Genomic DNA, 14,499 nt, shown 5'->3' with positions numbered 1-14,499 from the left:
TCAATCTTGCTCTCAGCCACAACTTGAAATGGTGAAAACAATGTCACTCATTGCTCATAATGCCAAAAATGTGATGTGCATCTCCCAGCGAGTTGTTATATATTTCTTTGCACATACCTTCTCCGGTTCTGGAGGTGCCGATATCCAAATCGTCTCTGGTTCCACTTTGGGAGTCAAGATATGTGGCAGGCACCCAGCCCTGCTCCTCTGCTGTACTGACAAACCACCAACCTTGAAAGACATGGAAGACAAAAGAGAAATGAGCATCCAATCATGACTATTGTTCAATCAAACTTGGGATGGATGAGGCATACACGACAAATCACTGTTTCTTTGTTGAACCACAATGCTTTTTTAATGATCAACATTGGCTCTGTTGCCCATTCAGCTCAAACAGACACGTGACAGAGATACAGCATCAATACAGTATGAGGCTAAATCATGGCTCATTAAAGTTAAGCCGACTGTATTTAAAAACGGCCAAATACGACTGTGGTTTGACCGAACCTTGGCTAAGAACTATCATAGCAGAGTCCGGCACCGCCATGTCTGGACAGTAGGGATATATATATATATATAGGGCCTAAACTACCAGTAAGACTTTAGTTTGCTGACAAAGTTTCTTGGATAAGAAGTAAAACGTCCAACACCTTCAAAGAAGTACAGATGACGGCTGAAGAAACCTTTTCATCGATGGACCACTCCTGTACGACTGAGAGCTTACACAGACGTTAGATATATTGTGTTTCCCTATTTTTTTCCAATACTTTTGCTCACTCGAAAGATTTTGGTTTGCTTGAATGCTGCTGTGCCGATGACTATTTTGTGTTTGGGAGCCTTTTCGTGATCATCTTCATCTTTATTAAGTTTATAGTTTCTTGTTCTGTAGCCACAAGGGGACACAAGTCAGTGTCTTCTTGTGCCGCTCCCAAGCCCGGATACCTACAGAGGGTTGTGTCAGGAAGGGCATCCGACGTAAAAGCTTGGCCAAAACAAACATGTGAATCAAACCTCTGAAGAGGGGGATGTCAAAGTGCCACTGACGTTCGACTGTTTCTTCGATGTATTGCTTCATTGAAATTTGAATCACAGCAGAACCTGTTCTCTCCACAAAGGTGAATCCTTCGGTCCATTCAACCTGAAGTGTACAATACTTGTCATCTTTTTTCTTTTCGCCATTTTATTCGTTGGTAACTTTGAGCTAATGACCGAGTGGGCTCATTCAAAAGGTGGCTTTTTACCTGTGTCAACAGCAATGGCAACATGGGTCAGTATCATCCAATTGCTCTTTCAGCCCACTGCAGCCTAAACAGGAAATGAGTGCCCCAAAAGCAAGAATATTTTGTTTCATCTGTGAGCCCGACGCAATCATCAAAAGACCCATATAGAAAAAGAGCCTCAGGCAGGCGCTACCAATCCATGCGCACCAAATTCAGCAGACATTTAAACAGCTTCTTCCCCCAAGCCATTAACTCTCTAAACAGTAACTCAAATAGAACTGTATCGTGCCTCCATTTTTCTTCATTTTTTAATGATTCTAGTGCAGTGTGTTTTATCAAAGACGAATTCCTTGTGTGTTCTACATACTTGGCAATCAAGATGATTCTGATTCTGATAAACTATACAATACAATTCACACATTCTTTTTCTCCAGTCACCACTATGGGTTCATTCTTAGACTGTGTTGCAATTACGTCTTGACATTGTGGAATGATGTAGCTGGGACTTTTTGTCCCAAAAGATCAAGTTGTTCATCTCGAGACAATAGATCCTAATAATCATTTAACCAAGAGGTAAACATGTGGATTTGGATAGTTTATGCATTTAAGAATTGCCTAGAGCTGCTTCATTGACAATATGTTACTCCTGCACATAACATGCTTTGTTTTGAGATAGTAAAACTGTCAGCGTGCGGGCAAAAGCCGGCACGTACACATGAGGACAAGGCTCGCTTTGAACCTTCCTGTTATGCAAGTGCTTTAATTTGTTTGTTTTGACATTGTCATCCACTCGTCATTGTCGCTGTTCCTTCAATTTCCAGAAACTCACCAAAACACACAGTTCCAGGGTTCTTGAGCAACTTTGAGCTTAGTGATGATTTTTTGATTCCTCTAAATTAATGCTCACTTTTAGGTTGCACCTTCTGTGACAATGTGGGCCCCCAAATCCCAAGAGAATGGAATTACAATTTGCACAAAACATGACATTTGCCACAGATCAGACCCACAAAAACAACTTTCCCTTTGAAAACCTTTGCAGAAGGACACTGAAGTAGAGAAAGAAATATGATGCCTACATTGCTGAAGTCATTCTTGAGAATACATTAACTTCTCCACGAAAGCCACAAACTGTAGCCATTTCCACATGCAGCCGCTTTAAACTCTCAAGCTTCCATCCTCATGTGACAGGACAGAAACATTGGAGACTGGTTCGGTGTTATTCAAAAGAGAATAAAAAAGACTGAATCCCACTATCTTTCGGCCAAAATGTTATAATATATTGTGGCAGAAATAAAAAAAAAATCCACAAGGGGTCAACATGAGTACACCAAACACCATATGACGGAACAGCAACGGGTGTCACGCAGTGTCCTCTCACTGTGTCACTTACTATCAGTGAAACAACCAATAAGAATACACAATGAAACTACGTACACCATAAAACCTCTCTGGAAAACTCTGAATTTCGACTCACAGTCATTGTGACAAAAAACTGAGGTGAACTTAGAATGAAGATTAAACAATGGCGTGTTTAGATCTTGAAATTAAAATCATAGTCTTGTCATGTTATGTTATGCAGTGTCACTGTGTGGCTTTTTGCCTTATGATTTGGGCATAGAACAGACAGCAAGTCGATATGGTGTACGAGCTACATCGCTTAAAAAGCCCTGCTTCCTCTTACTCAGAGCATTACCTGTTGAATGTCTTTTTTTTCCAGGACCAACTTGGTTGATTTAGATAGAACATTCTTGGCAGGGGAATAAAACAGCAGTTGTTGTGTAGAAGTTGACTCAATTTGAGTCAATAAAAGACGCAAGCTAGGAACTAGAATGTAGATAGAACAAGATACATTTTTGTTTACCCTGGACAGTTAATGTGAGAACAATTCACCTGTGGAATATCATTAGAAAACTGAATTCACTACAACACTCAGAAAATGGGAAGTATCGGAAGCTTTTACCTAGAAAATCATCTGCAGAAGCTGTTTACACTGATGACTACTCTTGGTTTAGATAAGCTTCTGTACCATTTGAAAATGTAGTTACTTATAAATATGAAGGGTTGTTGATTTTTTGGACTGGTAGAATGGAAGGAACACTGTACCTTTTAGTAATGTGTAAAAACTAATTTCATGGTTATTTTCCTTCAAATATCATCGGAAAAAAAAGATGCTAATCAGGGTACTCACCACTTTCGCTCTTCTCAATCACATCCACTGTCTCGCCCGCTTTGAGGTTGATCTCAGAGTTCTCCTGTCTCTCATAGTTGGCCACAGCCACATACTGCTCCAGCACCATCGGCTCCAAGCTGTCAATCCCTGGGTGCAAGAAACACGCTGTAAACCACCTGCTTGTGTTGCATTGACAGATGGTGAACACCCGCTGCTTCCAAGTGCATTCTTGCCTCTGTGCACCCGGTATGCTGCCATCAGCTGACTGACCCCTGCACTCTGTCACCACTTATCCTCCCTGGCCAAGCACAAGACGGACTGTCCATTCGATGGCATATTTCCAAAATTTCAGCCATATGGCTGACGCACACCCTGGGTGAACGCGACACACTTTGGGTCCATCACAAGGGATCACAAAAAACAGAAACGAACTCAGCGAGGTTGTTTGTAGAAGTTACAACTTGGACTTAAAGTGATCTGAATCAAACGTAAGAGCTACATTAAAAAGGGTAGGACAGAATGGATTGTGGAGAACAGTGGGTGGTGAATAGAAAAGCTACAGTGTGACTGAAAGAAAAGGCCTCCCCTCTCCTGCCATCGGGAACGAGTCGCGGACGGGGGGAGGAGGGGGCACACACCAATCATGACACTCGACAATGCTGGCCTTTAATAGAAACATACGATAGTACTGCAGGGGAGGAAGAGAGACAAGAGACTGACTAGATGTTTGTCAATAAAAAGAAACTCTGAGTTTTAGACTTTTTTCTTATTAGATTTCTGACCTTTTTACTGAAAGTGTGCATACATATGCCCCATGATCCAACGACATCAATCTGTGTTTGGATCAGAAGACATCAATTACATTTTCTTAAAAGGTAATCTATATTTTATTTATACCAGAAAACAATACATGTATTAGATCAATTCACGGCAGACAACAGTCAAACCTCTTTGACAACTTGTTTACAGTGTCTGTCCCCCATTTTAGCTCGGGTCCTCCAGGAAGCTTGAGGATTCTGCGCAGTATCCGTGCTGTTCCCAGCACTGCGCTTTTCTGGACCGAGATATCCGATGTTGTTCCCGGGATCTGTTGCAACCACTCGTCGAGTTTGGGGGTCACTGCCCCAAGTGCTCCGACCACCCCAGGCACGACTTTCACCTATACGAGTTTCTCATGTTCCTTCTTTCTGATTTTTTCATCACTCGGGACGGCTACATCCACGACTACGGCTTTCCTTTGCCCTTTATCTATGACCACGATATTTGCATACTTGAAGCCAAAGGCAGGCCGGCTGGGGCGCTTTTCGCTCATGTGCTTTGGTATTCTTCCGCGGAAGATTACTCCGCCAGCCGTAGTGGGGGGGGGGGGTGTATTGCGAAAAGTAGTGCGTAATCCAAGGCTTAATTTTCATAAATTTAACGTTCGTAAACCGAAAAGTTTGTAAGGCAAGGCGTTTGTAAACCGAGGTCCCACTGTGTGTGTGTGTGTGTGTGTGTGTGTGTGTGTGTGTGTGTGTGTGTGTGTGTGTGTGTGTGTGTGTGTGTGTGTGTGTGTGTGTATTTTTTGTATCATTATGCAATGTAACTCATTGAGTGATAGGTGTCCAGCCAATAATGCCATACAGTTCACGTACGCTACACAGCCAATCGGAGCAGAACGGCGCGAATGTGCTCTGCCCATACGTACACATCTGATGTTGCTCACAGTGGTCCTCAGTGTGATCAGGGAGCTTTTGTGTCTGCTCAGACACATGACAAATTAGAAAGAACATTGCCGCTGAGCCAGTAGTTTGTGAATCAATCTTCCAGTGCAGAGGTCCTTGATTCAATTCCAGCTCCAGTCTCCCTGTGTGGAGTCTGCATGCTCTCCCCGGGCCGGCGTGGGCTTTCTTCAGGTACTCCAGTTTCCTCCCACATAACAAAAACATGCATGACAGGCTGATTGAACACTCTGGACTGTCCCTCGTGGAGAGTGTGAGCTGTGGATTTTGTTTTGTCTCTGTGTGCTCTGCGATTGGTTGGCAATTGGTTCAGGGCTGGCAACTGGTCAGGGTGTCCCCTGTCTACTCCCCGAAGACGGGTGGAGTAGGCTTCAGCACCACCCGCGACCCCTGTGAGGATCAGCAGTTCGGAAAAAGGATGGATGGTTGTCAAACGAGCCGTGCAGTTTGCGCTCATCTGGAAAGACTTTCATCAAAATATTGTGTGCACGTGTCCATGGATTTACTCCAGACAAACATTTATGGTGACGTGACAATTACGTTTGATGATTCATAATTATGGTAATCCTGACTATATGTGTTGGTGGGTTATGTGTCCTGCAACTGTTCCTTCAAGTCAAATCAATTACAGAGGAGTGTGGAACATGGGTGCCCAATATGTCAATTGCGATCGTCCGGTTGTTTACGGACCGTTCCTAAAGAAGCAAGAAAAAATAAATAAATACATTGTGTGTGTGCGTGTGTGTGCATGTGCATGCGTGTGTGCTTTTAAAATGATAAACTGGTGTTAGTGCACAATCCACCATTTACATGAGATAAGTTAAAAAGGTGGGTCACGTTTATCATATGGTGCTGAAGGACCTGCCTCACCAGAAGTTGTGGTAATCAATCCATCCACTCACACTCACACCTCGGGACCATTTCGAGTGTTCAATCAACTTGCCATGCATGTTCTTGGAATGTGGGAGGAAACCGGAGTCCAATACAATACTTATTGATTTATAAAGCACTTTAACAACAGCTGAAGCTGCACCCGGAGATAACATGCAAACTCCACACAGGGAGGCCGGACCGGGTCTTGAACTCACGACCTCTGCATTGTGAGGCCAGCCTGCTGATCACTGGACTACCGCGCAAATTGTGGCCAGCAATCTGCAATTGAGGCTTGTTGTTGCGATACATCTTTTATTGTTATTATTCTCAATCAGTTTTTTCATGTACAATTCAATGAGAGCAGTGGCAAGGAATGGGAACATGGAGAGCCGAACGAAGCATTTTAAAACAGTATATGTGATCTACGAAAACGCTGTCGAAGTGCTTTTTTGCGCCTGTAATGGGCAGCATCTTCAGAGGTCCACTTTGTTCAGCGGAAAGGTTGGTGCTGTTGGACCGTCTGCGACTGTATGGGTGCATGGCTTGAAGAGCCGCGATGAGAAGAAGGAAGCGCCAGTGCAGAGTGGCGATGCTTATGTGTAACTGTCGTAGCATGGAATTGAAGCGAATTTACGTGGGACAGAGATAGTCCCTTTTCGTCAATGGATGCTAGAGCTTCCTGTTTGCTTTCAACATTTAGCTTGTAGTAGACGTACACGTTCGACCATGACGTCCCCGATGTACTGGTGAAAAGGACGCTTTGATCCTCTCTTTCATCTAGAATTGCTTCATGTGACAAAGAGGATACAGAAAGTGCTTAAGAATGAATTACTTTCTGTGTGTTTGTGTTGTCACATTATTTGTTACATAGTTTTTTATTTGTTTTTTTGGCTTCAAGATGGCACCGCAAGAGTGGTTGCCTTTCCAGGAGCTCCTGTATTTTGTTTTTCATAATCCAATCCAATCCAAGTGCGCCCTATGCATTTTGTGTCAAGTCTGGACAAAGGTAGGCAATGCTTTGCTTTTCGCTAACCCACAAATGTGCCTGCTTAATTTTTCAGTTTTGTTCATCTTCGGGGCGGTTATGCTCATCAAGGCATACAAGTGTAAATGCACATGGTCATGGGTTGAACGCAAGACATTGGCTGATCAAAAAGTAGCGGTCATCTCAGCCTCACCCAGCATTTTCCCTAATCACAGCACACAGTACGTGCCCATATCACATACTGTATCCTACTATTGTGCTTGCGATATAATTTTTTTGCGGGGGCGGGGGTTGTTTCAGCAAAAGGGTTTTCTTATAACTAAGCTGCACCCAACATTCTTGCCATCACCGTAGCAATACAGGAGAAATAGCAATACTCCTCATGCTGTGTGCGAGTTTGTAAGCCTGCTCCTTGGAGATGGCACCATCAAAAAGGACATGTTGTTTGAATGGGGACAGCGGGATGTTTGGTTCACATCCTTGACCAGGTCCATCCTTCAAAATAAGGCTTTATTTTGAAGGGTTACCGACCAGGTCAGCTGACACATTACAAGGAAGCAGTGACAGTGAAAACAAAGGCTGAAGTGACAGCTAAAACTGTCAGTTTGCTATGTGTGTGTGTGTTTTTTTTCATGATTAAGACGGTTGTCTGATAAAAAAAGAAACATTAAACCTATTTCAACTAATAAGAAGAGTTGATGTATGTCATATAGCATTACACATCATGTTTTGCTCCAATTAAAAAACGTCAGCGCCTCCAGCACAAGAATCTCCAAGTGAACCAAAGGCCTGTATGGGTCAACTGAAATCCACCTTCGATGCCACCAACACAAGCTTCAATCTAAAGGCAATATGTTTGATGAATGATAATTGCATTATAATGTTTTATTTTTGAATATTTAAGTAAATACATGTATATAAATATGTAGACACTTTTAAACATGAGAGGGGATTTCTGGGTCGAACCTAAAAAGACAAAACAAAGATGATATACTGTATATACCCACACGCACACACACACACACACACACACACACACACACACGACACACACACACACACGCACGCACACACACGCACCAATGTACAAAAAATATTTTTCACTTTGAGAAATATGAGTTGAATAAAAAGAGAATTTAATGACTATGTCAATGAAATGAATCTATGTTGCACACAATTGAGATATGGACAAATGAGTCTCGATCATTCCACTTTCTCACATGGCCCTTTTGGAAAATTAACTGCTCCTATTTTTATCAACCATTGTGCATGCCGGGTCACTAAAATTTTGGGAGGACTCGTTGCATAGGCTTGTTTAATTCAACCAGACGGTTGAAAGGAGAGGCTGATGACAGTGCATGTTAATCGGACGCCTTGAGATGGGCAAAGTGTGAAAGGAATAAAAGGGGATGCAGCTGACAAGGCAGACTCACATAAACACTGTTGATCATGCGTTCAACAGTCAGTACGTTGACATGCATTCATAAATGCAGGTTCCCCACTCTTTCAGCTTCAATTTGATTAATATACTTGATCCGTTTCAAAGACCCTTTGGTAAATGAAATTACTGGATGTGGAGGTATCACCACTTTGAATTTTAAGCATTGTGGCTTTTCCATTTGGTGGTTGGTACAGTCGCTACATAGGTTATCAATGTTGTTTTTGTCCGCCATACATCTACTTTAAGATTCTACTCCTGAGCCTCCAACTACTGCAGCATGAACATGAACAAGCACCCAATATGTAGTACCTGAAATGTGTCTTAAACTATGGACTTAATGGCGCTGTTCTCTGCTGTTTTACTTACTTATAATAGTATTCGACATTTAAGGAAAAACAAGTGGTAGAGCCTGGAGAATATGCAAGAAAGGGCATCTCCACTGTCATGCAGCTAAACCAACCAAATTGAATGAGAAGTTCAGATCACTTTGTGCTAAAGTATGACATTACATTGTACACAAAATCATGGCAATTAAAACAACTGGGGAGTTTTTTTTAAGTATTGAAATAATATTTGCATTAAATGCTGAATAGGATCATGCAAACGTACTGATTTGACAAAGACACACAAAGCTACCTGACGCCTCTTTCCTTGGGCTGTCGGTAATGCCGTACATCCATACTGCAGATGTAAAAGAGAACGGAAAAAAAGAAGAGAAATATTATTCAGTCTGGCAAAAAGAAAATGGCCACAAATTGGTCGAGAAAAAGCATAACTATTAAGCAAAATGGGATGTGTTCCGACATCCACTGCTTTAAACGAAGTGAGGTGAGGGCAGATCACAATGCTGCTCATAAAGATGTAGAAGCCCAACATTTTAACTGTAAGGATGACAAACTACACTCCCACACTTATCCTTTGTTGAGGCTCAAATTAAAAAAAAATCCCTCTCGACTCATGAATTCGATTCTTCTCTACAAATTTCCCCATTTAGGAACAATTCAAGGCTTTCTTATTCTTAATTCTCACATCCCTTTGTTTGGGTTAGTCACTTCTAAAGTAATTCTTCCCTGTTCTCCACTGCCTTACTCATTTCTTTCTCCTTTTTTTCCCTAGAGTGACATTAAATCCCCATACAGGAAATTAAATATTATTCTTGATGGTGTGCTGACAAAAGATTTGGGGTGACAATTTGGTACAGTACAATTAAAAAGAGATGTTTAATGTTTCAACAAAATTAACTATGTAAGTATCAATGCCAAAAGTCCTTTTCAAGAGGTCATTAAGATTTAGCTTCAGCTCCAACATCAACAACAACAACAACAACAACAAAAACAACAACAAAGTCGTGTTTAACGAGACAATGTGACTGCTTGGTCACAAAATGGCAAATCATATACATGATAATCAATGACAAGCTTAGGTCGATTATCTTAAACGAAATGGAACTTCAGCGTACATTTGAGCGCAACTAAAATTAGATTAACACCAAAAGACAAAAAAACAGGTTTCAATTGTTTGTAATTAAATTATTTCTGAAAAGGAGGAGGGAGTGGAAGATAATCTGCACAACCTCCTGGGAGGGAGGGTCAGGTGAGCACCGGAAGGAGTTGCCTCTTGCAAAGTTTATTAGATGGAAACTGCGCTCATCGGAGTCCAATGCTTTTCTGAGGTTTAGTCCTTCTTGATTAGACTGGCGCAGGAAGGGAGGCAAGTCTCCCGAAGAGCAGGGTTACCGATGTGAAGCTTCAACAACTTCCAGTTGATGATGGTGCTTTTACTGGCCTTGTCAATTTGCTGGCCCGGACACATGATTCTGAGGGCCCATGTCGATGGCATCATTGTGTCGATCGATGTCCACAAAGCGACATCATATTGCTGATCTAAAACTCAAGTATATTGGTATTTTTGCAACGATAATCTCATATCAATAGTTTTACATTTGAAAGTGGCATTGAATTCAAATGATTTTTTTTTTCTTTGTGTTGCCTTGAAAACGAATACTGCTCCCACTTCACAACTATAATAATATTCACAGTTTGTTCTGTCACCTGATCGAGTGGCATGACAAAGTAAAATAAATCTAAAAATTAAGCAAACAGAAATTGAACGGGCACATGTAGACGTTTTGGCGGGGTATTCCATCAGGCATATTTGATTGGCAGACAAATAATACAATGTTGAACAGTGATAATGGTGAGTGTGCTCACTTCGACCATGCCCACTCGTGATGTGCCCGACTGCCGAGGCTCCGAGGCGTGTGCCGAGTAAACAGTTGAAACAACTTGTGAAGCGCGATTTGAGGCGTGGGCAATGACGTGCAGTCGGGAGGCAGGTGAGGCCATGCCTCACCTGTCACCATGGAAATATCAAATGAAAAAATGTATTAAAGTTATATTTATTTAGTGATTTGCACTCTAACGTTCTTTTCCATTTAACTTGACCATTTTTGGATTTTTTTTCAAAATCGCTGAATTTTCACATTTACCGTTCAAATACGAAGTAGAGACTATCGGTGAGGCAGCAGCCGGCTGAGCCTCACCATGGATTGCGCAATGACGATGCTAACTGTGCTGGCTTGCTCTGCAGTGAGACCGCATTGCTGTCCTTCTGCATATCGCCATTAAAGTGTTCAAAAACATTTCGTATATGAACTAAATTTCTACAGTTTAGCTCGTGTCGATAATGTACAGTCACTGTACATTATGAACACTGTACTACAGTCACGCCACAACCTCACACAGGCAGAACGCAGCATATTATCAAAAGGACTCAATTGCACAGTCACCCCCGAGAAAATACCATATGACAAATGCATTCTAGCAATGGAATTAGCATGTGAAAAAAACCCAGGACAAAAAGCAGCACTACGCAACAAAATAGCAGGCATATTAAAAACGGCCAAACCACCACCCAGTAATATTACTAAAGATTAACCAAGAGCCATGATAACACTACCAAAAAACAAAGACATCACAATACTCCCCGCAGACAAAGGCAGAACAACAGTGATTATGGACACGGAAAAATATGAAAAACAGATGCAGCAGTTATTACAGGACGACGTCTATGAAATATTAAAGAAAAACCCAACAGAAGAAAAGAAAAACAAACTTAAAGCACTACTCAAACCCCTATTAAACGAAAATAAAATAAACAAATAGTCGTACAACCACCTGGTACCCACAGCAAAAATCATCCCCATGATTTATGGCACGCCAAAAATATACAACCCAGATACACTTCTCCGCCCCATAGTAGACAGCATCGGATCAGTCACGTACAACCTCTCCAAAGCACTATCAAAAATAATAAAACCGTTACTGGGACACACTGACTAACACTGCGAGAACTCAAAGCAGCTCGCGACAGAACTGGCCATCATAAAAGTACAGAAAGATGAAATGTTCATATCACATGACGTCATCTCACTTTTCACCAAAACACCCACCAAAGCCACCATTCAGATAGTACAGGACAGACTAAAAGCAGACAGGACACTCAAAAAAACGCACCAATCTAACAGCACATGACATAACCCGGCTACTCCAGTTCATTGCCACATCCACATATTTCCAATTCAGAAACACCATATACAGACAAAAAGAAGGGTTCGCCATGGGGGACCCACTCTCTGCCATCTTGTGCGGCTTCTTCATGGAGGACCTGGAACAAAAAGCTCTTTCAACAGCCCCCGGAAACATACAAACCAACATTATGGAAACGATAGGTGGACGACATTCTGGAAAAAATCATAACAGGACATACACAACAGCTTACAGATCACCTCAACTCCATAGACACGACAGGCAGCATCAAGTTCACCCATGAAGACGAAACAAACCAATCCATCGCCTTCTTGGACTTGAACATACACCACACGGACAACGGAGACATCAAAATAAAAGTACACAGGAAACCCACACATACTGACCAATATCTCCTTTGGACATCTGAACACCCCACTATTCATAAGTTGTCAGTCGTCAGAACATGACATGAACGCACCACAATGATCACGGACCCGGAGGACAGAACACAGGAGGAAAAACATATACAACACGCACTACAAAAATGCCAATATCCTCTCGAGAGGAAAACCGGAACTACAATGTGGCCCGCGACAAAAAATGAGTGTGACACTCGTGCTCTATTACATCAATTCTGCTCTGTCATGAAATGGAAAAACAAAAAAAAAATTGGCCGATACACAACTTTGGTAACATTTTGTTTGGGCAAAACAAAATGTGGTTATCATAGAAAACAAACCGGAAAATTGTATCAGATTGAGTAAATTGGTCAAAGTATACACCAACCATAGGTTATTTTTGAGCTGGCAGGCTTAATGGTGTACGGAAAAAATAAAGGCTAATACAATCCAAAATGTTAGTCCAAAAAATAGTTTTCTCTTGTGAGTTTGGCCAGGTAAGCCATTTATACTCTGAGCGATTTAGGTGTGAAATTATTAACACGGAACATTCCAAATTAACCCGAGGTATGAGTGTGAGCGCGAATGGGGCAAGCAACCAGTTCAGGTAGTCACCCCCCCCCAAGTGAGGATAAAGCAGTTCTGAAAATTAATGAATCAATGCTGTTTATACATTTACCGGCAAGGGGGCGCCCTAGGACCCTTTTGATAATTTCGACTTCGGCTGTAATTTCAAAACAATACTATCAGTCCAGAAATAAAAACAATTGAGAAGTGTTGAAAAAAAATCTGCAGATTACAGTCTGTGGTCGCGAAATATGCAGCGAAAATGGTAATCGGGTTGCAGAAAGAAAGATTGGACCATTCTATCAGGAACCAGAGAGGTTGGAATAATTCGAACTGCAACTGACTATGTTATATCAAGGATATTTGATGTACCGACGCTTTCATATGTGAACAGGACCAGGAAAAGATCAAACGATTTTGACCCTGGACGACAACTCATCACAAAAACAGCATGCAAACAGCATGCAAAGCAATGTCATATATATATATATATATATATATATATATATATATATATATATATATCGTATATATATATATATATACTATATATTACATATATATATATATATATATATATATATATGAATATATATATATATATATACAGTAAAGTCTCGTTACATCGATATTGGTTATATCGATAGTACTGCTTATTACGATACTGTTTCTATGAACTCAAGGAGAAAATTACATGCCGCAGGATCGGATATATCGATAGTCCGGTTATATCGATATTTTTTCCGACTCCCGAGAATATCGATATAACGAGACTTTACTGTACATCAGTGGCGGTCCGTGCATTTCACACCTAGGCCTTCAGTGAAGTCCTGCTTAGTCCGACTTGAACAAATATCCCTCGTAATAGCATACTTTATGACACAACGGCTGGAGATATCATTTACAAAAGCACACACACGCAGTATTGGGCGTGGCATCACCTTAATCGTCTACAACACGGGCTATTTTCCGGAGCAATTACACATCAATAAATCTGCATCAGCAATTAGAACTTGTCACTATACGTGATACTGCAAACCCTTAAAAATAAAAGGAAGTTTAAAATCATTTGTCCACAAAGTTTTATGAAGTCCAATATGCAATCTTTAACAAGATTTCACGCTAAATTACAAAATGTCAGTTTAATGTAAGAAAAACAACAAGACGTTCACAAAACGAACTATTTGTTGAAAATAAAAGAAAACAAATGTTTTTCATTTGTTCGTGAGAATAGGCTTACCTACATGCGACAGCGAGTTGTCCTCTCCTTCAGCCATTGTGGGTTAAAAAAACGAGTAGATATACTTTGTTTTTCTGCGAAAGTTTCTGGGTCTGATCTGTTGTCAGCATGGTTGATTTGCATAGCGCTGCCTCCGCTGAGGGCTGAGGTAAAGTGAGTATCCAATCACAGGACACGTACGTCATGTTCAACGCGAGGCCCTCTAGCTGTGGCCTTACTGTGCCAACTCGTGATCTGATTGGCTATCGCAACTATATATCAACTACATGTGCCCGTTCATGTACAGCGCACAGACGCCCTCACTGTTGATTCTGAATACGTCGGTCAGATTTCATACAGCCTGGCGACACAAAC

At 41.4% G+C, this 14,499-nt stretch overlaps 1 protein-coding gene across 7 annotated transcripts in view; it reads right to left on the bottom strand.

Annotated features, from left to right (window-relative positions):
* The window catches only part of sh3pxd2aa (SH3 and PX domains 2Aa), a 90,954-nt gene that overhangs the window by 16,662 nt on the left and 59,793 nt on the right, over positions 1-14,499 (bottom strand). For 5 of the 7 annotated variants that reach the window (XM_089005488.1, XM_089005489.1, XM_089005491.1 and 2 more), the window contains 3 exons: positions 9,047-9,091; positions 3,409-3,537; positions 118-231 (listed from right to left, as the gene is read on the bottom strand). In XM_089005488.1, coding sequence (XP_088861614.1) covers positions 118-231; positions 3,409-3,537; positions 9,047-9,091 — 288 coding nt within the window. The remainder of the gene's footprint in view (positions 1-117; positions 232-3,408; positions 3,538-9,046; positions 9,092-14,499) is intronic. The other 2 variants (XM_089005490.1, XM_089005494.1) reach the window with 1 other exon arrangement.

This window comes from Hippocampus bargibanti, linkage group LG10 (assembly GCF_051943395.1).
Source record: "Hippocampus bargibanti isolate YZ-2025 linkage group LG10, ASM5194339v1, whole genome shotgun sequence".
Lineage (NCBI taxonomy): Eukaryota > Metazoa > Chordata > Actinopteri > Syngnathiformes > Syngnathidae > Hippocampus > Hippocampus bargibanti.
This window is presented reverse-complemented; position numbering and strand designations above follow the sequence as displayed.